This window comes from Cheilinus undulatus, linkage group 17 (assembly GCF_018320785.1).
Source record: "Cheilinus undulatus linkage group 17, ASM1832078v1, whole genome shotgun sequence".
NCBI lineage: Eukaryota > Metazoa > Chordata > Actinopteri > Labriformes > Labridae > Cheilinus > Cheilinus undulatus.
In genome coordinates, this window is record NC_054881.1 from 27,568,914 (window position 1) to 27,596,774 (window position 27,861).

Sequence of the window (27,861 nt, forward strand, 5' to 3'; positions counted from 1 at the left end):
GACAAATAGTTATGATATTTAAATGTTAAATTCAGTTTAATGTTAAATAACTGAATAATGGCTACATCTGATGATTGGAATTGTGGTATAGTGACTGTTTTGAGCACTGAAAATAAGAGAGAAAATCTGAATTCCTACATTCGGAAGATTATGTAAAGGCTTAATGAATCGTTGGATTGACAGCTTTGTGATGTTCATTGAGGCTGGTTGCACTGAAGTTGTGACTGAAATAAAAATAGATGGATAGCCAGGTTGGTGGAGGCAGAAATGAGGAAAATAGATGACAGTTAAGTTGACAAGTATGAATGAAAATATGGAGAAATACATCACCAATTGAAATAAATTGTCATAATGTTGGGTCCTGCTGGCTGGAATTGTTTTCACAGACCTTTTTTTCCAAGAGTGCCTTCTAAGTGTGTCATAGGAAGAGCTGAATTTCCCTTGACAATTCTTTGATTCACTGCCAGGGTTCCCCGGATGTTCCTCTGTGTTTGCTTGCCTGTCAGACGTCACTGTAGCATATGTCAAATTCAATCTGGTCATGGTGCTGGTGCTTCCATCAGAAACTGTCTCACTAATGTAATCATGTTGGGAAACTTTCTGTCTTCCGTCGCAGGGGAATTATGAAATGGGCAAACGAGTGAATCATATCTTCAACATCGGCTTGATGATGTTGTGAAATGAGTACAGACACTTTCATAAAAGGCCATGAAAACAACTGCTTTTGCTATGACACGGATCGGAATTCTGTCTCAGCCATGCTTTAGATTTTTTTTCATCTGTGTTGTTCGTTACCTCATCCATCTATCCATTATCTACACGGGGAGTCTCAGCTGTCACTAGGTGAGAGTCAGGGTACACCCTAGACTGGTCACCAGTTATTCACAGGGCAAGCCAAAATCAACACAAACCAAAAGTTCCTAACAGTAAGTTTAAGTAACAGGAGACTGTGGTTTCATGGTAGTGTCAGTCATCTACCCAACCAGAGGGACAAGCCACTGAACCTCAAATTGCTTTCACTACATGGATAGCTGTATGTAAACACTGTATGTGTGAAAGAAATATTACTGTGGGGCAGTTGGGCACTTCATGTAGTAGCCACCACCATTAAAGTATGAACATAGTGTGATGGATGAGTGTGACTAGTGAAATGTGGCATTCTGATTCAACATCAATTCAGTTTACCATTTAAATCATTAATGATTAATTGTTTCGTCAGACCAAATGTAAGCTGAACATTCATTACTGAATACACATCTTTAAGGATTTTCAAGTTGCTTTAAGTTTTTCTTTGCCTTTGTAATATATTTCTCTAAGTGCTGACCACAAGGTAGTGTAAGCCACCATTGGCACCAGAAAGCACAATTTCTCTATTGCCTACATTTATATTGTCTTAATTATTTTATTTAGTTGCAATGATATTCAGATGCCGTTACAAAGTCAACATTTTTATCATTCCTAAAGTCTAGTTCACATCTAGGCAGGAATTTTAAGCCAGAAGTTTTTCCTTATCTTTCCAATGTTAAGATTCACTGCTGTAAAGACAACACCATGCCAACGTCGACTTTGGCTTAAAATAGATAGTCTGTTGTCTTGCAATCGGAAAGTTGTGAGTTTGATGTGTCCTTGGGCAAGACGCTAACCCCAGTTTGCTCCTACTTTTTTGTTGGTTGTGTGTATGGATGCGTTTGAATGGGATTAATTAATACTGATGGCCAATTCTTAATAGTAACCTTCAACAGCAGTGTATGAATGTGGAGTGAATGGGTGTGAATGTGTGACCTGCAGTGTAATTGCGCTTTGAGTAGTCAGATGACTAGAAAAGTGCTATACAAGCCCAAGACATTTTACCATTTATCAACAGTAACCCATCCTTCACCCCTAGACAGTAACAATATAATTGGCGGGCGAAATTTCTCACCATTCCTTCCTAATGACATTTTACTTGTTCCAGCAACCAGAATAGGCACAAGTTGGGCCTTTGTCTCTGAAGTGTTGTAGGAAGCAGCAGTACGGTCCAAAGTCCATTCAGGTGTCTTTGTTTGCCAACATAGTGGGAAAGCAACTGTGTAAGCATGTCAAAAGTCCAATTAGCACAAATTTGGCTACATCCACCGCTATGGAAATGAAAGTGATAACATCGTACACCAGTGATGTCAAACCAAGAAAAAAACAGCCAGTGTGACCTTACAAGCCATCTTTGTTTTACCAGTGTACACATGAACACTGTAAGCAGAGTTTTTAAAAATCTTCACCCTGGAAGGAGTTTTCAAAATGGTGGGTTTTCAGTGACCTGAAACATGTGCGGAAGGTCAAAATGCACAGAAATACCTTAAGTTTTCCAACAGCACGGGGGCTTGTAATACAAAAAAATCTGCAAATGGCAGGAAGCTCTTTGATTTCATCATCCTCAGAATGTTGAATATGCTGGATGTATTGCAGAAAGAGAGACCATTTGTCTTTTTAGGGCCTATTCAACTAAGAGCTGTTATTGACATCTTTCACAACACTCTATTTTTCTGTTGTCCTGTCCTGCATCTCTTTCTCTCTGCTCAATCATTCTCCCCACCCACTCTCCATCACCCCATCATCTCGACTTGGTGAGGCTGTCATGACAACTAAAGTGCTTCCTGAGTGCTTGTTGGGTAAACTGACTTTCCCAGAAGTGCTTCCTCCCTTTTACCCTCCCCCTGCGAACATGCACTCTCATTCACATGTTTTTGCTATACTTGTGAGGAGCTTAATGACATTGAATGCGTGTGGCCTATCTCCTAACCCCTAGTCAAACATCATAGGTGTCACCCCCTATTTGCTCTGACAATAACTTGAGCCTTATTTTATTGTCTCCGCTAAAACTAAGACGTAAACCCTTAAACACATCTGGGTCATTCAGAGCCCTCACAATGATACCAGAGCAAATTCAACACACAAGTGCACATGCAGACACAAATATGCACACACTTTCCTGCAGCTGGTGAAATATTAATAAAATGCCTCATTCAGCAGAGCAAGCTTCTTCCCATGATAGAGTAGTTAAATCAGACAACTCATGTTTGTACTGTTTGAAAAGTTAAATCCAGCAGCACATTTGTGTTTGGAGTCTGGGCTGCAACCTCATCACTCCTCACAGATTTATTTAACATGCATTTAAGGAGTATTGAGAAAGAATCTTTGACCCCTGGCAGAGTAATTCACCCTGACGTGCCAGTCAGACTGTTTAGCATGCAGTTGCAATCCAAATGAGTCAGCCCCATTGCAAATCAGATGTATTGTGAAAATGTACAGACTTCATGCTTTTTGCAATCAAAACATCAAACAAAAGAAAATGAAATAGCTCAATACAACTAATGCTTCAAGTGGTTTCCCCAAATCCAACTGAAAATGTAACTGATAATGACTTCTCCAGTCTAAAAATTATTCAAACCCCTCATTTGGAAGCATCTGTAGTACTCAGTAGAGCACCCTTTTGCTTTTATGACCTGCTGCAAACCAGATGAATAGCCAGAGCTTCAGCTTCTGGCAGCATTCCTGAAGAATCTTAGCCCATTCCTCATGTGCAATGGCCTCCAGTTCTGTTATATTTTGGGTCTGTATGCTGCAACCGCCTTCTTTAAATCCCGCCAGAGATTTTATGTGGGGTTCAAGTCAGGTGACTGTGATGGTCATTGTAGTATCTTCCATGACTTCTTTTGCAACCAAGCCTTGATGGAATCTGTGGTATGCTTGGGATCATTGTCCTGTCAGAAGGTCCAATGATGCCAAAGCTTCAGCTTCCTCACAGACAGTATGATGTTTCAACCTAGGAGTTCCTACACTAGAAATTCTAACAAGTTAAGTTTACTTAAAAGATTACAAAGAAAAGCTTTACACTTACTGGAATCAACGCCAACCTTCCGTATACACTGTAAAATCCAATTAGTTAACCTTACTTAAAAAAATCATGCAAACCGATTGCCTTGAAAAAAACAAGTAATTCTAACTTTATGACCCTAGTAGAGTAAAATAGAGATTTTTGCATTGTACTTAAAAAGGCTTTTTAAGTAAAGAACAATTGTACTTCAGTTCAAATAACCCAAATTCCTTTGTGTAGAGTAGAGTCTATTAGTTCATGTTTTTAGTGAGAAATGTTTTTTGAAGTGTGACACCATGAGTGAGGGGGTCAATGTTGCAGACCACCCTATCTGTATGTGAGTGTGTCTGTGATTCAGAATAAATAAGAGCTTCCCACGCCTCCTGTGCAAGAGCTTGTCAAACTCATTCAACTTGTCTGGGAGCCAACCCTCATGACTGCTGGACTCAACCAGAAAAGCACTCAGAAAATGCAAATTTCCACCATTAGCCCACTCCCAATAGTGAGTAGTCCTTTATAAACATTACTGGATCCAGACGTTGATCCAGACCAGCCAATAACTCCCTCCTTGGTGGAGTGGAGACACGGTGAGACAAAGCAGTGGCTTTGCCACGTGTGGAAGTCATGATGGAAGCGTTGCCTGCCGGTGTCAACAGATGCACTGGCAGTCTCACCCATGGTTTCTTGAAAATTCTAAAACAGTCCCTCCCCTTAAAGAACTAAACATACTAAGTTATCTCAGCTTAACATAATCATTGCATTGCATCTTTCAGCTGAATAGTACAAACCACTAATTTGATATAGTAATGTCAGCGTTTTTGACAAAACATAAAAGAATAAGTAATGATTGCTAAAACGTTTAAGTAGAAACAAAATCTGGGTTTACAGTGTAGTCTGTACTAAACCTTGAGCACTAATAACTTCTTTACCTAAGTATTCTACACAAAGGAATTTTAGTTATTTGAACTGAAGTGCAATTCTTCTTTACTTAAAAAGCTGTGTTAAAAGCTCACTACTCTCAGTTGAAACAATTAATAAAGAAATACTTGTTACCTGCTAAACAACTTAACTTGTGGTCTGTAGTCAAAAATAAAAAGCTTCCTCTGAGGTAAAAATACAAGCTGCTTGTGTCGCCAAAGCGCAGGCAAACTTCACGTTGGCTTCTGCACAAGCTCAAACACACCATCTTCTTCTTTCCAGTTTTCAAACAAATGCAGTTCTTCTTCTTCTTTATCCCCCAGTCCTAAGTTACTGCCACCTACTGGCCTGTGGGTGTTAGGCATCAGGTTTGAAACCCATCTTAGTTGGCATCACTCAAAACAGGAGTATGGATGATTTTTCTACCCTGTAATTTAGTGGTACTCAATATAACTTAGTAAGAAGTACACATTTTTGAAATTAGTCACTTCAACGTATTTTTCTGAGTTAAGATAACTATTGGATTTTACAGTGTAATACTTCAATGAATCTATCTTGCCTTCCACACGCTTTGTTCTGGCATGCAGCCACCGATAGCTTCCATTTCTTCCCCACCCAGGTTAGTGTAACCACTGTTCCTGTAACTTTGAACTTGCAAACTATGCTTCCAACTGTGTCTCTAGGAACATTTTGTGCCTTCGCTTGCTTTTTGTATCCTGTTTCTTGTTTGTGAAGGGCAATGATATCTTCTCTTAACTTTCTGCAACATTCTTTTGACTTTGCTACATTTGTAATGTGAAGTTAAACATGACACTCAATGAACCCCTCGCAGTTCACGTATGTCATGTTTTCCAGCTCAAGCAAACCTGGTGCATCTAATGAAGCCCTTCATTAGTTAAATCAGACAGTGTTGAAACAACACTGGTTTGGCATGTTTGAGCTGTTGTGAGGGATTCTGTCGAGGGTATGAATAATTTTGAGACCTGAGAAGTCATTATACGGTGCATTTTCAGTTGGGAAACCACTTGAAGCATTTGTTGTGTTGAACTATTTCAGTTCCTTTTGTTTAATTTGTTCATTCATCCTTGATCCTGTATTAATTTTGTCAGTGGAAAAATGCTAAAAATGTTCATCAGTAGCTAGGTTTCCATACGGTTTTAAGCAAAATAAAAGCAATATTGCTTAAATTTCGATTAAGTACAATTACGCCTTGAATGCGTTTCCATTGAAGGGAGTTTTGGGCATAGGCCTTGCAATTCTCGTAAAATCTCATCTCGCGTGAATCCGCTGCAGGGAAGCTTGACGCTCAAAACCTGTTGCGTGTTGGTACGGTTTTGGTTACATCTACGGTGGCTGCCTTGATAATTTTAAACAAAAGACGAAGGCAAAGGATGATAGTTCAGAGGTAAAGTCCGTATGTATGGCAAAAGCCACGCATAAGGGTAGAAGTATGATGTTAAGAAAAGCCTCGTCTCTTCTTCTGTCTATGCGTACCGCGCCATGTTGTCTCGGAGTGACTGATCACGTGACAACGTACGTCACGTCCCGTGACTTGTAAATGCAGAAAAAGTGTTTCCATTGCACTTTTGCTATATTTCTATATTGAAACACCTGATAAACCTCCTCATGAAAGCGTAAAAACATTTTAGCAATATTTTAGGGTTTTTTCGAAATTCAGGTGTTTCCTTTACCAGTTTTTTATTGCGCTATTTCGATTTTGTGCATTTCCAAGTGTAATTGAAACCCAGCTAATGACAATTTTTCCATGGGGAAAACAAGACAATTATTAGCTAAGCAAAGGTCTTTGATAACAGAAATTCAGAGGGGTAAAAACCCCATTTTTTTTGTTGTTGTTTATGAGGAGACGAGAAGCAATAATATGGTTGCGATCCATAGGAATGTGCAGTTTGAAAGCGCTTTATTTCCTGGTGGATTAGTTTTGAGAAATGATCAAACCAGAGGTGCTGGGTACTGTAGCAGCCCCTTAAGTCAGGCATAATGAAGACCATTGTTTTTTTTGTTTTTTTTTTAAACATTTGAATTTACACTATATCAACCCCCTTTTTTGTGATATGTCCATAAAGGTTAATGGGGGTGCGAAAGCAATCTGTTACCTTTTTTATTAGTCCCTGCAATGCAAGTGAACCCTGGATGAGGCAGTGGGCTGTTTTGTAGGTCTTTCAAAGTAGCTGAAGATGTCTTAGCATCTAGTCAGACAAAGCAGCTAAACAAGATGTTTATGCCATGGAGCCCATGCAGATTTAAACTTCATTTGAATATCGGTCCCACTATAAACCATACACACTTCCAGTACCCCTGTAATAACCTCTAAGTTTCCTTGGGCTATTGTTTTTTAGATGTAAGGAAAGCGGTTCCTTAAATGGATTGAATGAAACTTGTCTAGAGAGAGGCATACACACTATGCTTGCTTAGCAAGTACTTGTTTGGAAGTGTATCTTGTATGATGTGATTTTTAATCATGTGGCAGTTCTAACAGTACAATTTAGGCAAAGTTTAGGAAGGTAACAGTACTTAAATTGGTTTCTTCCCAAACCAATTTGATATCAAATTGAGTATTTAAATGGCACTGAGATCATGATCCTTGCCAGTGCTTATAATTTTTATTCCCAGATGTTGATCAGTTGCTGGGTTTAAATGAGTGCCAGTTACCCATAAGCAATAAATATAACATTTATTATAGTGTCACTCATTGGTTTGATGTTGGTTTGTCAGTATTACGTGGCAATTGATTTACTGTCTGCTGCTCGCTGTGAATCCCACTCACATGACTTTCATTGTTTTTTGTTTAAAACCGTGTTGGGACCTTTGTGACCCCTTGGTATTTTCTGGAGGCCTGATTGTGAGAATAAATGGGTGTATAACAATGACCCTCTCTGCCATCCAACAGACAGGAAAACCCCCATTGACTCAGTTGTTTATTGTTATGGTATTATCACTTTTCTTTGTTTATGTTCACACAAAGGCATACACAAGTGAGCATGCATTGGCACAAACACATACACACAGGCAGAAAATACACACAGAGTAATAGAACAATAATTGGTGAAGGTATGACATCCTCATTCATGCACCCAAGCACAAATAGAAATACACACACCCACACACACACACCCACACACACACTGTTTATATTACTCGGGCCAGTAGCGCACTGTTGGACAAATACAGGAACAGGATATTTATTGCGTTTCCCTGCTTGGTTCATTAGTTCACGGTGGTTTGGAAAAACTTAAACATTTTTATTAAAATGTAGCTGTACCAAGGTTTACATTAATTTTAAGCTTAGTTTATGCTTGTGCATTATGTCCATGCTGTCGTGACCTATGCTTCTGTGCACCTCGTAACACATGGGTGGTCAATTCCCTGTCCTGTTGCCATATTTCCTGCTTTTCTGTGTACAGAAAAATCATGGCAACTGAAACCAAACACTGTTAAACATTGAGTGGCGGTTGAATATACTGCAGTTATTGCAAAGAACAAATGAAGAGACATGGAGGAGATGGAAACTATGGCCGCTTTATCAGCTGAGATAGATCACTCATTTAGCCTCTAAGAGAGACATGGACAAATATGTTGAAGTGCACAGTGCAGTGAATAGTTTAAAACGTCTTCTTGTGTCTGGACATACATTTCTTCTTACAAGGACACAATATGCTGAAACAGATTGCTGTAGATTCTCATATTGTATCATCAGCTTTCCCACTTGGCATGGGGCCTTATTATCTTTCGCCATTACATCTCCATCTGCTCTCAGGTTATCAGTAAAAAGCTGTTGCCTGCTGACCTTGCTAAGCACAGACATGGGACTCTTCTTATGAAAGAGTCAAGTCAGAACCTTAAAAAGATGGATGCAAAAGATGTCAATCCTTCTGTAAATGTATATATAAGAGAATCCTGGCTAACAAATACTAAAGTAGAAAAAACAGGGATGGTGCTAATGAGTAAGGAAAGTAACACTAATGAAATGTTATCTTTGAAGTTTTATATAAAAATACTTGGTTGTGTGGTGTTGATTATGATAATGGTTCATCAGATAGATTTAACCTACAACCCGGACCCAAGCAGTATTACATGAAAACAGTGTTTGCTGTTGCATGGAAAACTGAAGAAAACCATGGAAATACAATATAACAGGTCAGTTTTGTCAGTTTTTCTCTTTCCTAGTCTTTCACTATAGATTTGGACATTTATACACTGTTTGATATGATCACCATGGCTACTGTTTTTTACCCTCTTCACCTCCCTATTATGTCTTTGTTCACCTGCCTTTGACTCTTATCTTACCACATGACAGGCAGTCATATAAATCATCTTGTTTACCATGAAATGTATCCAATTAAAAGAGGTGCTTATTAAGAGACATTAACGGACACCACTGAATTCTTTATTGCCTGGGATTCCACAGAGTGATACATATTAATTACTTATTAACCTCTCACATACAAATGCATACAGGCATGTCAGTGTGGATTGCATATTAATTACCTATTACCCTTTGTGCTCTGCTTTAAGATCTTTATGGCATCAGAAAGACAGCTTGCCCAAGGGCAATATTCAGACATATGGAGCTGTGAAGAAGTATTTGCCCCCTTTCTGATTCCTGATGTTTTTGCATGATTATCACACTTGAATGTTTCAGCTCATCAAACCAATTTTTATATTGCACAAATAAAACCCAAATAGATACAAAATACAGTGACTAAATGATTATGTAGTTTTTCAAGAGGGGGAAAAAATCCAAACCTATCTGGACTCATGTGAAAAAGTAGATCTCAAAAAGAAACGCATCATGCCATGACCCAAAGACATTCAAGAACAAATGAGAGACAAAGTGATTGAAATCTATCAGGCTGGAAAAGATTACAAAACCATTTCCAGGGCTTTGGGACTCCAGCAAACCACGGTCAGAGCCAATATCCTCAAAAGGAGAAAACTGGGAACAGTGGTAAACCTTCCCAGGAGTGGTCGGCCAACCAAAATGACTCCAAGAGTGCAATGACTACTCATCTCAGAGGTCGCAAAAGAACCCAGAATGACATCAAAAGACCTGAAGGCCTCCCTGGTCTCAGTAAAGGTCAGAGTTCATGACTCAACCATAAGACAGACTCTGGGCAAAAATGGCATCATGGGAGAGTTCCAAGGCCAAAACCACTGCTGACAAAAAAGAACACAAAGGCTCATCTCACATTTGTCAAAAATACATCTTGATGATCCCCAAAACTTTTGGAGAAATATTCTGTGGGCTGATGAGACAAAAGTTGAACTTTCTGGAAGGTGTGCGGCCCGTTACATCTGGAATAAAAATAACAGCATTTGATAAAAAGAACATCATGCCAACATTCAAACATGGTGGAGGCATTGTGATGGTCTGGGGCTGCTTTGCTGCTTCAGGACCTGGACCACTTGCTGTGATTGATGGAACAGTGAATTCTGCTGTCTACCAGAAAATCCTGAAGGAAAATGTCCAGCCATCACTTCGTGCCTTCAAGCTCAAGCGCTCTTGGGCTATGCAGCAGGACAAGGACCCGAAATACACCAGCAAGTCTACCTCTGAATGGCTCAAAAAACAAAATTAAGTTTTTGGAGTGGCCAAGTCAAAGTCTGGACTTAAATCCAATTAATATGCTGAGGTGTGACCTTAAACGGGCAGTTCATGCTGGAAAACTCTCTAATATGGCTGAGTTAAAACAATTCTGCAAAGAGGAGAGGGCCAAAATTCCTCCACAGTGATGCGAAAGACTCATCACCAGTTATCGCAAACCTTGCATGTTGTCATTTATAAATCCCTGATTGGACGTACAACTTCTTATACTGTATAACATCTTTGCTCAACTGGACCACTGGCCATTATAATACTTACTCTACTGACTGCTTAATGCTGTGGGTCAGTCAGTATGCAGTCAGTCAGTATGTATGTATATATGTGTATGTATGTATGTATGTATGTATGTATGTATATATGTATATGTGTATATATATATATATATACATGTATATACATATATATAATATATACATATATACATATATACATATATACATACCTACATAAAGGATTGTGGGGAGTCAGAAAAAAAATGAAATTAAGCTTAACAATTTAGCTTAACAATTCACCTTGAATTATTAGTATGCTCAAGGATAAAGATAAATTTTTATAGCTGCAATTTCATGACTTCTTTAATTTGAAGCATATATAGGCACATTTTGTTACATGTAAAATGAGCTGTCATATCATGTTTATTAATTTGAGGGTGAGTTGGGGAGAGCTTGACATCAAAATTGAGGCATTAAATCTGCGTGCAACCACAAATGTGATTTCAGCAACTGCGCTGAAGCAGACAAAGGATCAGGCATGTGCTCCTGCCCACAATGCTGCATTTTTCCCCTCAGTCTATGGCACTCACACATACAGACATACATGTGTGGAAAGTGAGCAAGCTATCCAGGACCAGAAATGATAAAACATGCGATTCAAAAGTACTTACTGCATGTTATTGTCAATATGTAATGGCATCATGCATTGTGCATGGTTTTGTGCATTTTTACATTTTAAAAAAATAAAAGACACCATTGTTGTTGCACAAATTAAGCATATTAACTATCTTCCCATGCCTAGATAAAATAAATACTAAGGCATTTATTATAATCTTGTTCTGTGGTGCTTAGATCAAATGTATCAGATGTAACAGTGCCATCTTTTTGTTAAAAAAATAATAGGCCAGCTTCATGGATGTCTTAAAAGCAATGTCTCCAGCCTCAACGCTTAAGTAGGCTATGCATGGCATCCTTCATGCCCAGCACTTTTTATTAAAGGCTACAGTGTACTTGTTTATTGTGAATATTTGTGTGTGTGCTTGGGTGTTAGGGAACATAACGTGATCCAGGGCAGAGGGGGGATTTTTCAGGGCTAATGTTCCATGACAAAGGACCAAGGTTCCGTCAAGGGGAATCAGAGCTGATGCTGCCTAACGCCTGAAACACACATGTGCACACACAGACATACTCATAAATCTTGTCCCCCTTCCTTTGTCTTGTCCTCTTGCCTTTTTCTTTTTGTATTTCCCATTGAAATTTTGCTTTCTATCTTCTTTCCTCTCTCTTTTATTATCATTTTGAAGTTCCCATTTTTCCAATTCAGCTGTGCTTTCTCCTCATGACCTGAGGTCTAACTACACAGTTATTATTCTTAGTTAGAATAATAACTTAGTTAGAACAACCAGAACATTGATAAAAGAAATTATGACAACAACAAATCATCAAATAAGGGCTTTTAGAGACAATAGAACATGAAAAACATCCACTCTCCCTCTTGTATCTCAACTTCTTTCTAACAGAGATTTGTTGTTGACTACACACAATCTATGGACACAGTAATCTATGGAACCTTGCTTTACTAAAATCCAATAGCCTTTTAGAATTTTACCTCATGTCTTCATCTGTGTTGTATTTGCAGTGCAACAGTAACATTAGTAACATTATTGGTTAGTTTGGGGGTGCAGCCATTGCAACAGACGTTGCAGTAGTCTTGCATGTTATCATTCTGAGTATGTCACCCTGGTGTCTACCTGCCCCAGATAGATCAACTGTCTGACTGTGTTTGTTTGTGGGAGGAAAAAGAGATTATGTCTGTTCTGCTGTTGGTTGCTTTGTCGGTATGTCTCACATCTGGGGGTGTGAGGATGCAGAATTGTGCAAAGCAAATTCTTAATATGGGGCTGATCATAAATCATGGACTCAAATTCTGAATATGACAAGGGAGGGAAACCCAACAATAGGCTTAAAATCAGCCTTTTGACTGAGTTTAAAACACAGACTGTCATAGCATGTGGCTTCACAAGGTTCAGAATGAAAACAGTACAGTAAAATAGGTATGAAGTCTTGAATTCCTCTTTCATTTGAATTAAGCAACAATGGTTAAATCTTTGAGTATGTTTCAAACAGCCTCAGCCACCAAGGGAAATGATGCTACTGTTTTGATATTGACCTCCTTTTTATCAAAGGAACTAAGAACCGTTCTGATTTGACCCCCCCCCCCCCCCCCCCCGAACCCCATTCCTTCTCTGTTGGTATGTCAACTTTTATCTTCCTCTCTTTATTTATCCTCAAACACCTCACGACATCTCCCCTCCCTCCTGCTCATTTTTCAGTCTGCAAAATAGGGTTTTACCGTTCACTGCTGGAGTCTTCAGGCTGCAGTAAATGTCCACCCCACAGTGTCGCCAGGCAAACTGGAGCTACCTCCTGCAGTTGTGAGGATGGATACTACAAGATTGACTCAGACCCTCCAAATATGGCCTGCACACGTGAGGATAATACACTCTTATATGCAATTACTGATAATTTTGGATTTTACCAATCCATGCGCAGCATTTGATAACCAATGGCCCTATAATGACATCAGATTTTAGAAGTCAGTTGTTAACCTTTTGCTTAAGATGCTGTTGTGTGGTAACACTAGATCCTTTCATACTTCTGAATCTTTCCTATGTCCCTTAGGTCCACCCTCTGCTCCTCGCAATGCCATCTCCAATGTCAATGAGACCAGTGTCTTTCTTGAGTGGTCTGTCCCAATGGAAACAGGCGGCAGAAAAGATGTTCGCTACAACATCCTGTGCAGGCGGGTCTTACCAGATGGAAGGGGCTTGGAAGAATGTGGACCAAACGTACGCTTTTTGCCACGCCATGTTGGCCTGTCAAACACCTCTGTGATGGTTGCTGACCTGCAATCACACACTAACTACAGCTTTCTGCTTGAGGCTATCAACGGTGTCTCAGAACTGGCCAAAGATCATGCAAAGCAATATGTGTCACTTAATGTGACCACCAATCAGGCAGGTATGTAGCACAAGAAACAATATATTACAACTGTCAGTACTTTATTCTTTTCCCAATCACAGCCCCCCACCCTTCTTAAATCAGTACCACAGCAGCCTGTTTTATTAGTATTCAGTCTTAATTTAGATTTCCCATTGTAAATAATCTCCACTTAGATAAAGCTTTTAGGTTGTTATTGAAACTGTCACAGACCATGTGTGATAAACTAAAGGAGGTTTTAAAACAATAACACCAAATGATCAAATTATCACAGTATTTGTCCAGCAAATCTGTCACTGTGTTAATTTTCCCTCATTAACCATCCCTGCAGTGAATAAGAAAGCATTGTATAGTGGCATGATTTTTTGCTTTTGCTTCCAGATTTGTCAATGAAAAGGCAGCGTGGTGTCCTCAATTAGAAAGGCATTTCATCAAAATCAGTTACATAATGAAAGCGCTTGATTTGTGGGCTGTTTCTTGTGTGGTAGCAGGTGTTACTCTGCATGTCTATCAACAATGATGAATAAGGCTGATAACAAAAATTAATTTCAGGCTGGGAAGTATTTTTGTCAGTCAATTCACAAATGAAAAACTGCAGCTGGAAGAATGTTTTGCACTTTTAGCTGCTACTATCATGTTTTTGTTTAGAATAAAAAGTAAGCTAAGGAAGCTCTTGGTGACTGAACCAAAAAGAAGGTGAGCAGCACAGTGACTGAACAAAAGAATGTCAACAAAAGTGGGCAATGAAAGAACCTAACTTCTCCCCATAGCCATCGGTCTTTGTTGTCTTTCTCTTAAACAGATATTAAACATCGTATCTTAACATGCAGTACAGTCCTGCCACATTCACCAATTCTCACACTCACACACACACACACACACATATGCACGACTGGAAGACACTGCCATACGTGTTACAAACCTGCCCATCAGAATCTAATAATAATAATAATAATATCTTGAATTTAAATAGCGCCTTTTAAGGAACCCAAGGACACTTTACAAGAACATATAAAACATGGACAGACTATATGAGGAATAGGATGAGTGTAAGGGGTGGTTTAGTGAAGACTGAAGGCTGTGATGAACAGGTGGTGCTTAAGACATTTTTTGAAAATGTCCAAAGATGGAGTGCTACAGATGTCTGCAGGCAGAGTGTTCCAGGGAGTGGGGGCTGCAGTACTGAAGGCTCTGTCTCCATAGGTTCGGAGTTTGTTTATGGGTATGGAAAGTAGGCCAGTGTCTGAAGACCAAAGGTTGCGAGATGGTGTATATGGATAGAGGAGATCAGAGAGGTATTGAGGAGCCAGGGCATGGAGAGATTTGAACGAGAGGAGGAGGATTTTGTAGTTGATGCAGGACCTGATAGGGAGCCAGTGAAGGTGGACGAGGGTCAGGGTGATCTGCTGCCAGGTTCTAGTGCGGGTGAGAACTCTAGCAGCAGAGATCTGGACAAACTAGAGCCTGTCCAGGTTTTTGCTGGGTACCCCAGGCAGGACTCCATTGCAGTAGTCCAAGCGGAAGGTTATTGAGGCGTGAATGAGAGTTTCTGCCACAGGGTCTGGAAGTGATGGTTGGAGTCTGCAGATCTTACTAATGTAAGCAGCAACTCATTATAAAACAGCAAAAGACTATGTCCATCCAACCTGAGGTTAAGTCTCATGCCAAAGGAAAACTCAACATAACTGAGGGAACAGCAATCAAGCTTCTCAACTTGTAATAGTGGACAACCAGCACTACCATGAAGCCAATGCTGCCACAGTTATAGAGGGTTGATTACAGTATTTGTGAAGAAGAGAAAGAATGGCAGACTGAGAAGGAGGCAGACTGTCTGACAGTTGAGAGTACTGACGGCCCTCTAACTGTGTTGTCACTGTGGCTGTCAGCAGTTTGAGTGGATTACAGCATACTACACAACTCACATTTGCTGTATTGGAGTTGTAGCTGGATTAAATTCAGCCAGTCACCCGATTTTGCTAGATTACACATGGATGACAGGGTCCAAGGGTGATAAAATGTACCACTGTCTGGCATGAATGTGGTGCTGGCTAGCATTGAAGTACAACAAGTACAAGGTTGTTGTTTGAGTACAATAATCAAATAAACTCAGGACACCTACACTTTATTTACACTGCAGCTTTCATAAAAGTTATTGCAGTTGAAAGGGCTTGACTTGTGACAGAAAAAATTAATAAGACCAATCAAATACATCTGATATCCTCTTTTATGCTGTTTGCTTGAAAATGTGTGTATGATCTAGGTGGACGGCAAAAACTAGATTGCCCTCAGCAATTACTGAAGTTACCTGAGTGTGAATCTTTACACTATATTCCACATTATTATACAAATGATATTTTTCTCTTATTTTCCTAAATATTAATGCAAATAACAGAATATTTTTCAAGTCCTCAGCCATTGGAGCATAATTCAAATGTTTTTGAACAAACTTCATAATGATACATATATATATATATATATATATATATATATATATATATATATATATATATTAAACACCTCAAAATGCCCTGTTCTACATTATTAAGTAGGCCACAGGTTTCAAGCAATATGAGAAAGAAAAAGGATGTCTCTGCTGCCGAAAAGTGTCAAATAGTGTAATGCCTTGGACAAGGAATGAAAACATTAGAAATCTCATGAAAATTTAATCGTGATCATTGTACTGTGAAGAAATTTGTGGCTGAGCACAGACGGGTTCGTGCAGATAAAGGCATAATGAGGAAGGTTTCTGATGGACAAATTCATCGGATTAAGAGAGGAGTAATGTTTTGGTCGGGAGTCATGGGAAGAGAGCTGGTAGGCCCCTTTAGGGTCCTACCCTTTAGGGTCCTAAGGGTCAACTTCCTGACATGCCAGATAGACTGATTTACATATCAGTTGCATGAGATTTGTCTCACATCTGTCTGTTCAACCATCCACTGAAAGTATCAGGGAAGGGCAGAACTTTTGAAAAACATGCTTGAGGTGATTGGAAGAACGTTCTATCTCATTCATTACCAGCCAATCAGAGCGATGAAGCATATGCAGTAGTAAGAATATGCAGCTCCAGAGTGAACTTGCCACAGTGGCGGTTACAGTTGCTAAACATTACTGGAGCCATGCTCCCAATGCTGTGAAACTACAGCTAAATTCATTAAAATTGCCATACCAGTCACTACTGTTACAGGCTTTCAATACAACTAAACCCTGCCTGTAGCTACTGCCTCATTCTCATCCCATTTACAGGAGTGTCCTGGCCAAGACAGGCAGTTTAACAATTAAGAGTTGCAGACATGAATCATTAAACTTAAAAACACCACAAAACACAGATCAACCAATCTAGAATTACAGATAAGAGTGTCATCAGTCAAAACATCTACAACCTGATGCATCTCTCTCCAATGCCTTCAATCTACTTTTAAAACAACTTAAAGAGGCCAGCTCCCCAAGACATACATTTTCCTGCAGAAGATTCCAGGCTGCTGGAGTAGCCTGAAACCCTTTTTACCCATTTCAAGATAGACCTTGGGCACAGATAGCAAAAGTACATTTTGTGAATGAGTCACAGAGCAAAGACTGAAGCTTCCAGAACTTTTCACGTGAATAAAATCACACAAGTTTGATAGAAACAGGTGTAGTGAAGCCTTATGCCAATGATTTAGCCCACATGTGATCAAAGAAGGCCAACCAATTCGATCATACAGAATACAATGATGAGTTAAGGACTTAAAATTAGTTATAAACCTCAGTGCCGCATGGTACACAGTATCCAAAGATTTAAGCCATTGATAAGATACATGCATGTATAGAACATCACTGTAATCAATCAAAGGCAGAAAAGTTGCCACAACAAGCCTTTTCTGAACTTATTTCTGAATTTAAAGCCCAGTCAAAACTTTAACTTCTTTAAAAGTTGCTCAATATGAAATATAAACTTCATGAATACAGTCCATGAAATTTTAAGATATATCTTCACTGTCTTGTATTTTTAGGGGTCACAGAGGCATTATAAGTATCTTGTGCTTTCTTCAAATTAGTAAAAAAAAACAAAAAAAAGGATAAATTCAATCTGTTTCATAACTAGCTAAGATGTCATCATCCCAGAAGGCTTTACTTCTCTAAGCCTCCAAAATCATGACATAACTAATGGCTGATCCAAGTAGCAACTGGTCGAAGTTGTTTAAATTTCCTTGATTTGAGGCACAGTCTTGTGTCTTTGTTTCTTATCTAGTTTTGAGGTGTTCACTCCTCCAACACGTTCCGTGGCTGCTAATGTAATTAAAGTGTAACAACTTTTTAATAGTGTCCCGACATTAATGTTTATAGACATTTTAAACTTATCTCTTCTTCTATAACTGCTGCTGTAAGTTCTTTTACACCTGCTGCTGTGAAAAGGGTGCACCTAACATAAACAGTGATGTAATGGTGCACTCTTTTCACTGCAGACTTGGTCTCCAGACATTTTTGTGTCAAGTCATTTCCCAAAGTCTTAATACTAATCATTGTAATTATCCAGATATGATTGTGATGATTTTTAATAAACAGTTTAAATTACTCTGATCCTGCCTCGCTCCATATTCAAGTGTAATTACCCAATAAGAGATTAATCAGCAGCAGTGTAAGTCTGTTTTTGTGTGTTCTTGTGCCATATAGTTTTTTTATTATTTGCTTTTTTTGGGTATAGATTAAAAAACTGCTGAGACAGAGGTTCTGAGAAACAGAGGTGAGGGGGACTCAGGCAGACAGAGCAATAGTAAAAAAAAAAAAAGTCAGAGAATCTGTCATTTGATGTGTGGGAAGTGTCACATTCGATAAGGAATCCATGAAATGGGTGATTTCACAGTGCCTCTGTGAAGCCCTGCTGAATTATAAAGTGTTGGTTCACATGATGAGGAGAAGTGAAGGCAGGAAGGAGGTGTAAAAAAAAAAACTAGGGAGAAAACAACAGGGTACAGGTTGTGTTGGAGAGGAAAAACTGTGGAAGAGTTATGATGAGGTGGTTGTGAGAAGAAAACCACACCCATTATTACAAGAGTTAGTTTCTAAGAAGAATGAGTAGCAGAGAACAGGGAGGGCATCCCCAAATTTCAAAAATGCTAAGATGCCAATGCTAAGTCTTATGTTTGCAGTGCTTTGATGCTGGTTTGCAAGGTGGGTCACCAGCAATCTTAAATATGTTCTTGTAGAAACTGTTTTAAAGTTATTACATAAATAAACACTACCCAGACTTAATCCTGAAAAGTCATTGAAACCCATTAAACCTGAGGGCCCTGTTGCACAACCCAGGCAAAGTGTTATGTAATGCTGCACAGGTGTCTTGAGTACAGAAGAGTATTAGGGCCACTGAAAATAAAATTTGAGACGAATATTTTTTTTTTCACTTGTGAGAAAAAAAGTCAGAATTCTGAGAATAAAGTCAGAATTCTGAGGAAAAAGGTCAGAATTCTGACAATAAAGTCAGAATTCTCAGAATAAGGTCAGAATTCTGAGAAAAAGTCAGATTTCTGAGAAAAAAGTCAGAATTCTGACTTAATTCTTCAAGTGAAAAAAAAGTTTCAATTTTTTTCAGAATTCTGACAATAAACTCAGAATACTGACTTTTTTCTCAGAATTCTGACTTTAGTCTCAAAATTCTGAATTTTTTCTCAGAATTCTGACTTTTCTCAGAATTCTGACTTTAATCTCAGACTTCTGACTTTTTTCTCAGAATTCTGACTTTTCTCAGAATTCTGACTTTAATGTCAGACTTCTGACTTTTTTCTCAGAATTCTGACTTTTGTCAGAATTCTGACTTTAATCTCAGACTTCTGACTTTTTTCTCAGAATTCTGACTTTAATCTCAGAATTCTGACTTTTTTCTCAGAATTCTGACTTTAATCCCAGAATTCTGACTTTTTTCTCAGAATTCTGACTTTAATCTTAGAATTCTGACTTTTTTCTCACAAGTGAAAAAAAAAAAAATTGTCTCAAAATTTTTTTTCAGTGGCCCTAATACTCCTCCATACTTTAGTAACTTGAAACGTTTTCTTTTTTTTTACCAACTGATCATGTTGTTAACACAAGATATTCACTTTGCACTCCTGTTATGCTCTCATTTATTAATGTTAAATACAGACCTATCTGGCACTGTGTGAAAAGCAATTGCCCCCCCTAGGCCTAATAACCGGTTGTGCCACCAGCAATAACCAAAATCAAGCATTTGTGATAACTGGTGATGAGTCTTTCGCATCACTGTGGAGGAATTTTGGCCCACTCTTCTTCACAGAATTGTTTTAATTTAGCCATACTGGAAGGTTTTCCAGCATTTAAGGTCACACCACAGCATCTCAATAGGATTTAAGTCCAGACTTTGACTTGGCCACGCCAAACCCTTGATTTTTTTTTTTTTTTTTTTTTTTTGAGCCATTCAGAGGTGGACTTGCTGGTGCATTTCGGGTCATTGTCCAGCGGCATAACCCAAGAGTGCTTGAGCTTGAGGGCACGAACTGATGGCCAGATGTTGGCCTTCAGGATTTTCTTGTATTGTTCCTACAATCACAGCAAGTGGTCCAGGTCCTGAAGCAGCAAAGCAGCCCCAGACCATCACACTGCCTCCACCATGTTTGAATGTTGGCATGATGTTCTTTTTATCAAATGCTGTTATTTTTATGCCAGATGTAACGGGCCGCACACCTTCCAAAAAGTTCAACTTTTGTCTCGTCAGTCCACAGAATATTGAGTCTTGGGGATCATCAAGATGTATTTTGTGGCAAATGTGAGACAAGCATTTGTGTTCTTTTTTGTCAGCGGTGGTTTTGGACCTTAAATTCTCCAGGGATGCCGTTTTTGCCCAGTGTCTTTTTATGGTTGAGTCATGAACTCTGACCTTAACTGAGACCAGTGAGGCCTTCAGGTCTTTGGATGTCGTTCTTTTGTGACCTCCTGGATGAGTCAGCGTTACACTTTTGGAGTTATTTTGGTTGGCTGACCTCTCCTGGGAAGGTTCACCACTGTTCCAGCTTTTCTCCATTTGTGAATAATGGCTCTGACTGTGGTTCGGGGTCCCAAAGCCTCGGAAATGTCTTTGCAACCTTATCTAGACTGATAGATTTCAATCACTTTGTTTCTTATTTGTTCTTGAATGTCTTTGGATCATGGCATGATGCATTTCTTTTTGAGATCTTGTAGCCTACTTCACCTTGTCTGACAGCTTATATTTAAGTAATTTCTTGATTCAACAAATCTGGCGATAATCAGGCCTGGATGTGGCCAGTGAAATTGAACTCAGCTTTCCAAAAACTGTGGTCAATCAAAGTTAACTCATGACTTAACAAGGTGGGCAATTACTTTTTCACATAGGACCAGATAGGTTTGACCCCCTCCCTTAAAAAATTAAATAGTCATTCAGACACTGCATTTTTTTATTTACTTGGGTTGTCTTTGTGAAATTTACAAATTGGTTTGATGATCCATAACATCTAAGTGTGATAAATATGCAAAAAAGTCAGAAATCACTCAGTCATAATACAGTATATTCTCATACTCAGTCATAGTTGAGAAGATGGACTCCTCAAGCTAGTGAAGCTCTAAGGGACTGCTTTGAATCAACAGACTGGAATGTGCTGCTGGAAACAGATGAGGACAGTATGAACATTGACAGACAGGTTGATTGTTTTACTGAGTACATCAACTTCTGTAGAGACACAGTTATACCTACAAAGACTGTTCGCTCTTTCCCCAATAACAAACCCTGGATCACAAGCGACATAAAGGCAATCCTCAAACAGAAAAAGAAAGCTTTTAGAGAGTTGAAGAGAGAGTTGAGAGTTGAACATGTGTTGAAGAGGAGACTGAAGATGGCAAAGCTGGAATACAAAAAGAAGATGGAGAGTAATCTTCAACACAGTGTGGAGAGAAATCAGTACCATCTCTGGACACAACAATAAAAAGAAAAGACAGCCAATAGTGGGTGATGTGGAAAGAGCTGATGAACTCAACCTGTTCTTCAACAGATTTGACACTGTAGACACACCTACTTTCACTGCTGCTCCTCCTTCTTCTCGTCAACATATGGAAATCTCCACTGCAGTTCCTCCTTCTCCTTCTCCTACACATGTCCCCACTCCTGCAGCCACTTCACTTCTAGCACCTGTACCCTTCTCTGTCACAGAGACAGGGGTGAGGTTGGAGCTTGGGAGACTTTGCTCTGGGAAGGCAGCTGGCCCAGATGGTGTGTGTCCAAGGCTGCTTAAAGACTGTGCTGCGCAACTATGTCAACCTCCACAGGATCTTCAACCTGAGTCTACAGCTGGGGAGGGTACAGGAGAACATCCTGTATTGTACCAGTACCAAAAATAGGATGTCCAGCTGAACTAAATGACTACAGACCAATTGCCCTTACTTTACATATCATGAAAACTCTAGAGCGGCTGATTCTACGCCCACTGAGGCTTGAGGTCAAAGACAAACTGGATTCCCTGCAGTTTGCATACAAAGAACACATTGGAGTGGATGATGCCATCCTCTACATGCTTCACCATGCCCTATCTCATCTGGAGGAACCTGGCGTTTATGTGAGAATCATGTTCTTTGATTTTTTAAATGCATTTAACTCCATCCAACCCACCATACTCAAAGACAAGCTCACGGAGATGGGAGTGGATCTTTCCTGTGTTTCTTAGATCACAGATTACCTGACAGGAAGGCGACAGTTTGTCAGGCTGGAGAACTGTGTTTCTGGGACATTAATGAGCAGTACAGGGGCTCCACAAGGGACAGTCCTGGCTCCATTCCTGTTCACACTGTATACATCAGACTTCAAATACAGCACTGAGTCCTGCCAGATCCAGAAATACTCTGATGACACTGCTATCGTGGCATGTATCAGAAATGGACAAGAAGCCGAATACAGGGATCTTATAAGTGCCTTCAGTGACCGGAGTCACAAAAACTGTCTCCTACTCAACACCTCAAAGACAAAGTAAATGATCATAGATTTCCACAGATCCAAACTCCCTTTTCAACCAGTGAACACTTGTGGCGTGGACATTGAGGTAGTGACATTGCATAAATATTTAGGTGTACACCTGGATAATAAGTTGGACTGGTCTAAAAACGTAGTCTACAAAAAGAGGCAGAGCTGCCTCTTTTGCCTGAGAAGACTCTGATCAATAGACATGTGCAGTAAGATGCTGCAGGTTATGTAAAGAAATAGGTGCAGGTTCTATAAGCAAAAATGCACAATGTATTGTCGGTATTTTTTTTTTCTCTTGTTGTGACCCTTCCTCGAGTAGAAAACTAACAAAGTTGAATGTTGTTTAACTTCCTTTTTATTCACAAGCACTTCAGTTTTAGTGTCAGAAAATCTATTTTCTTTGACTCCTTGACTCCACGTGTTGTCATGATTTACTGAAAAATTTGAGCTGCTGGCTCACTTTATGTATTTTTACAGCCTGTGTCCATAGCTAGCTTTTTTGCACTGGGAAGGTTTTTTTTCTTTTTTTTTTTTTAAATTCAAAACCAGTGTAGTCCAGCATTGTAAGTTTTTAGTGCTCTGGGCAGAAAAAAACACCCTCAACGTCAGCTGGTTTTGTTGCTTTGCTCAGAGCACTCTCCGTTCAAAACATTTCAACTTTTGGAACAGCACTGCACTTGTCAGTGTCACTTCACCCTCACTTGCCATTCAAAATCAATAAGAGGCGGGACTTTTGACAACAGCCGAAGAGAAATCAATCTTTTTTCGTCTTTTTGAGGGTAATTTTTTCCAGTCTGCATCTGCTACATGTGTCAGGACAAGATTTCCTCTCATTGTCATCACATTTTCTGTGTGATGTTTCCTTGAAATACAGAGATATGAAGCACATAAAGCTGTTTTTAAAAACTATTACAGATTCTACCAAACTATCTCTGTAATGTTGCAACAAGGAACACTGGTGAGATGTGCTTATGAAAATAAAGTTAAAGGCACTGCCAGCGCTAAAAAGCCAGCTCTGGACACAGACCCTTATTCATACGGAACTTTTAACTTTAATTTAACTTCAATCTCCTAACAACGTAATTTAGATAACAGTAATAGTGTGTTTTGTTTGTTTAGTGGCACAAGGAAAGGACAGAAGTTTAAGGGATGACTGGAGTTCAGTCCATTAAAGAATAAATACTTAAATTTGCCATGCAAATACCAACATGCCTGTCGGCATGCACACCAGGTTCTCAGAGTGAAAGCTGGTGTTTAAACCAAAAAGTGATGTCGATGATGTTTTTGTTTCTTGATTTTTATAGACTTGAAGAAAAAAGACAAGTTGATTTCTTTGACATTCTATAGGGTGTATAATTTGATTCATTTTGTCTGAAAGAATTTAAAAAATCATCATCACTCAATAAACTTAGTGTAACCTAGTATACAGCAAGCAGCATTCATCTGCTCAGAGCGCTGTTGTCACTGTCATGAAAAGGGTAAAATTATATGCCTTTCTTTTTGGCTCTAGATCTCCCTTCTTCTTATTCACTTAGAGTAGTTAAAGGATAACAAACCAGATGGTTAAATGTCTGTATTGATTTTGGTGATTCTTCAGAGTGATAAAGGTCTGAGAGGCTTGTGTTCTGCACTTTAATAGCATTACTGTTATCTGAGGCTCCAGTTGTTACACATGAGGGCCTTGTCCAGTGAATGGCTTGAAAACCTTTTTCATAAATTAAATGTTTCAAAGCCTGAGGCTGGATTCCAATGCATATTCACTTATGTTCCATGTTTACATATTGGTGTTGCTCATTAGGAGATGTAACACACACTGGAAATATTTAAACTTGGAAGTGTGATTCCACCATCTTCCCTGTTGTTAAGATGAAAGTGTTACTGAAGTCCTGTCTCCTATTATATTACCTCTGTCTTGCATAAATTATTTCTCATTTTCTAGTTTTGTCCACGTTTGCTTTTCTTCCATCTGCCATCTTGTTTTTACTTTTCTTTCTTTAAATTTTTCTTTAACTTTGTTTAAACCTTTCTGTTTGTTTTGTAAATTTTGTACAAAGACGTGATGCATCCAAATATGCAAGTATATATAGTCTAATCATTAAGGTATATTAGAAGGATAAAGAGAAAAAAGTACAATTGAAAAAATAAATTCCTAAAGCATTGGTCCAAGCACTGGAACAAGTGTCAACCCATTTCTTCAGGATTTTGTGCTGTAATAAATTCAACCTTTTGTACTGTAATAGCCTGTAATCGACTATAGCTGAAATAATTTAGTAATTTACAATAACAATTTTCAGGAAAAAATGCATTTGTATTTTGCCTGACAAGTGTAGTTAACCAATCAATTTCATTATCTTATTAAACCTGTTCACGTTAATGTTAAAGCCGGGCATACACTGTGAATTTTATCCGACTGAGCCACAAATTTTGAGTTGCACAGCTCACTTAGAAGTTACACCAACTTTCTGTCGGATCGGATGTCTAGCAGGAAATATTCCTAACTGCGGACCTGCAGCTGACATGGATGCTGATGCTGTTTATGTGTGTGGGATAGAGAGAGACATAACAAGAGAGAGAGTAAGGATATGACTGAAAACACTTCATCCTCAGTGTGTGAGACTTTTTCAAAGGAGCCTCTACAGATTTTTGTAACAGTCCATCCCAACTTCACGTGTACAGTGTGAGCACTCAGGTCGTTCATCGTAAGCGATTCAGTCGCACAGTATGAGTTGACATTCTGCCACGACTGTCATAGAGTCGGCTTTGATATCGTGCAGTGTATGCTTGGCTTAAAGCAAAGCAAACTGCACCTATTTTGGGAGGATTTAAACTTAGATTTTGGAGTACTGTTACTGTTACAAGCTGCTAGAAAAAGAATCTCTCTCATCTTCACATCCCAGCGTTGGTAGCATTAAGGCATTGGGTGTGTGTGATTTGGTTTCTGGTTTCAGGCTTTTAAGATGTGGCAGATAACACTTGAGTGCAACCATCCATTCAGGATACAGTTCCTGTGTTTGTAAGCAATGATTTATTCCTTGTGGACTTCTGCTGAGGCCATTGAAACCTTAACGGTGGTTAGCATCACACACACGCATGCACACACTCTCAAGATGTTGCTGCCTTAGGGAGCATTTTGCCTGGTTAAAAGCTCTTTATGTGTCAGAGACTCTTCAATTGTCCCCCCGAGAGATGGGCCAACAGTTCACATTACAGCAGTCTATTGATCCAAAATCACTTGACTCCCATAGTTACAGAATCTCCCAAAAAAAAAACAAAAAAACATGTGAGTGGAAAAGAACAATAACTAAACAGTGTGTTGTCAAAATATGGCACATAGTTAAACTAGGAAGTGTTTTATTCTAAGACAGTATTGCAGATGTTTGAAATCAGAAACAGCAGGAGTTGATCTGAGTCATCAATCATCACACTGCTTCCTCAGATCAGAAGTTTTGCCATGGTAAACCTTGAACTTCACGTTACAAATATTGTAGCGTAGTCTGTATTGTATTTTGAAAAGTGGAGCGCTACCTTCGACCACTTCCTATCAGCCACGCTTGTTTTGTTGATTTAGTAAACTGCTACTGGAAGATTGACTACTCTTCCACTCTCTTGCAGTCACAATGATGCGTTTAGGTACCAAAACATGGTACTGTTTGATTTTACGTGAATCGGTACTAGGGAGTACCGATGGAATTCGGCTGGTACCTAGGAAAGTACCGAATTCGGTACCTATCCCTATATAAAGCTTATAGTTTTTTGTTTACTTACCCTTAGGCAGTACTCAGAAGTTTCTCTGTAAGATTAAATCAGTTGGTGATTTTCTCCTTTGACAGCATTTATTGACTAGCAAGATATGAATGGATTGTTAAATTGGACACAGGTGTACTTTTAAACTTTGTAGTAACAATTCCTCTTTCTTGGCAATAAATCCTATAACATTGGAAAGCCTGTTTTTCCCCTTTTAAATGGTGCCACATTTGTATGGAACATGCATTTGTGGGATGAGCAGCAGAGCTGAGTATGTGGGTTGTGTCCATGTGTCTAAGTCTTCTCTGCCAATGCCAACGGATTATTGCCAAGCATTGTTACAAGAAAGAAATAACCAAACACAAATTTCCCTACTTTTTGTGCTACTTATATATAGATATATTAAGATATATGCCAGAGTAAATGCAAAATGCAGTTTGCAAATGATGATTTCATTTAGTAAGGGACAAAAGCCATCCATACTACCTGGCCCTATGTGAAAAAGTAATTGCCTCCTTAACCAATAACTGGTTGTGCCACCCTTGGCAGCAACAACTGCAAGCAAGCATTTGCGATAACTGGTTAGGAACTGGTAGAATTTTGAACCACTCTTCTTTGCAGAACTGTTTTGATTCTGTAACATTGGAGGTTTTTTCAGCGTGAACTGCCTGTTTAAGGCCATGCCGCAGCATGCTGTTTTTTTTTAAAACAAAAGCTGGGTAATGTTCTTCACTGTTACATTTGTTTTACCTTTCTTTGTGCAGCCCCTTCCCCAGTTAGCATGGTGAGACAAGGCCATACAGAGAAGAGCAGCATCGCCATTTCTTGGGCAGAACCTGATCGGCCCAACGGCATCATCCTGGAGTATGAGATTAAGTTTTTTGAAAAGGTGATACATCTGTTACTTGTTTTCTGAATTAGCATACACTGTCATTATTTTCATTTTCAAAGTTTATGTAAAGCAACTATCATTATTTAGGCAACAAAATTTGGGAAGATTTTTTTTATTGTATGTAAGCTTTTATAAGTGCCTATAAGGGATATTTTTTTCATGTATGTTTTGTAATTTGAGTCATTGTACCATACTTTATGTCCATGAAGTTTCTTTGTTGAATAACATTTTAAGTCTGCTACTAAAACATCTTAATAGTTTAAAAAAGTCAGTGATCAGGGCCCATAGCACAAGCCTAAGACAATTTCATTATGTGCTATATATACAGTGCTTAACAAATTTATTAGACCACCACCCAAAGTAAGGTTTATGCCACAGCTGCCCTAAATTAACAGCACTGGTAAATACCAAAATCATTTTTTATAAAACGATTCTGCAATGGTTAATACACCAATATGTATTTATGCCACAGCTGCCCTAAATTAACAGCATTGGTAATTACCAGAATGATTTTTTATGTTTCTGCAATGGTTAATACACCAATATGTAGAAGCTCTTTAACCAAAATGATATTTTTAATGCTAAAATATAATTATTATTGTTATCCATGAATTTTTAAATCTACTGATTTACAAAAAAACTGAAAAAAAATAGTAAAGCACATTAATATTT

At 38.9% G+C, this 27,861-nt stretch overlaps 1 protein-coding gene across 1 annotated transcript in view; it reads left to right on the top strand.

Moving 5' to 3' along the window:
• LOC121525132 (ephrin type-A receptor 5) overlaps positions 1-27,861 on the top strand; it is a 79,931-nt gene that overhangs the window by 20,199 nt on the left and 31,871 nt on the right. Inside the window, exons 4-6 of the mRNA XM_041810945.1 lie at positions 12,937-13,092; positions 13,286-13,624; positions 27,062-27,186. Coding sequence (XP_041666879.1) covers positions 12,937-13,092; positions 13,286-13,624; positions 27,062-27,186 — 620 coding nt within the window. The remainder of the gene's footprint in view (positions 1-12,936; positions 13,093-13,285; positions 13,625-27,061; positions 27,187-27,861) is intronic.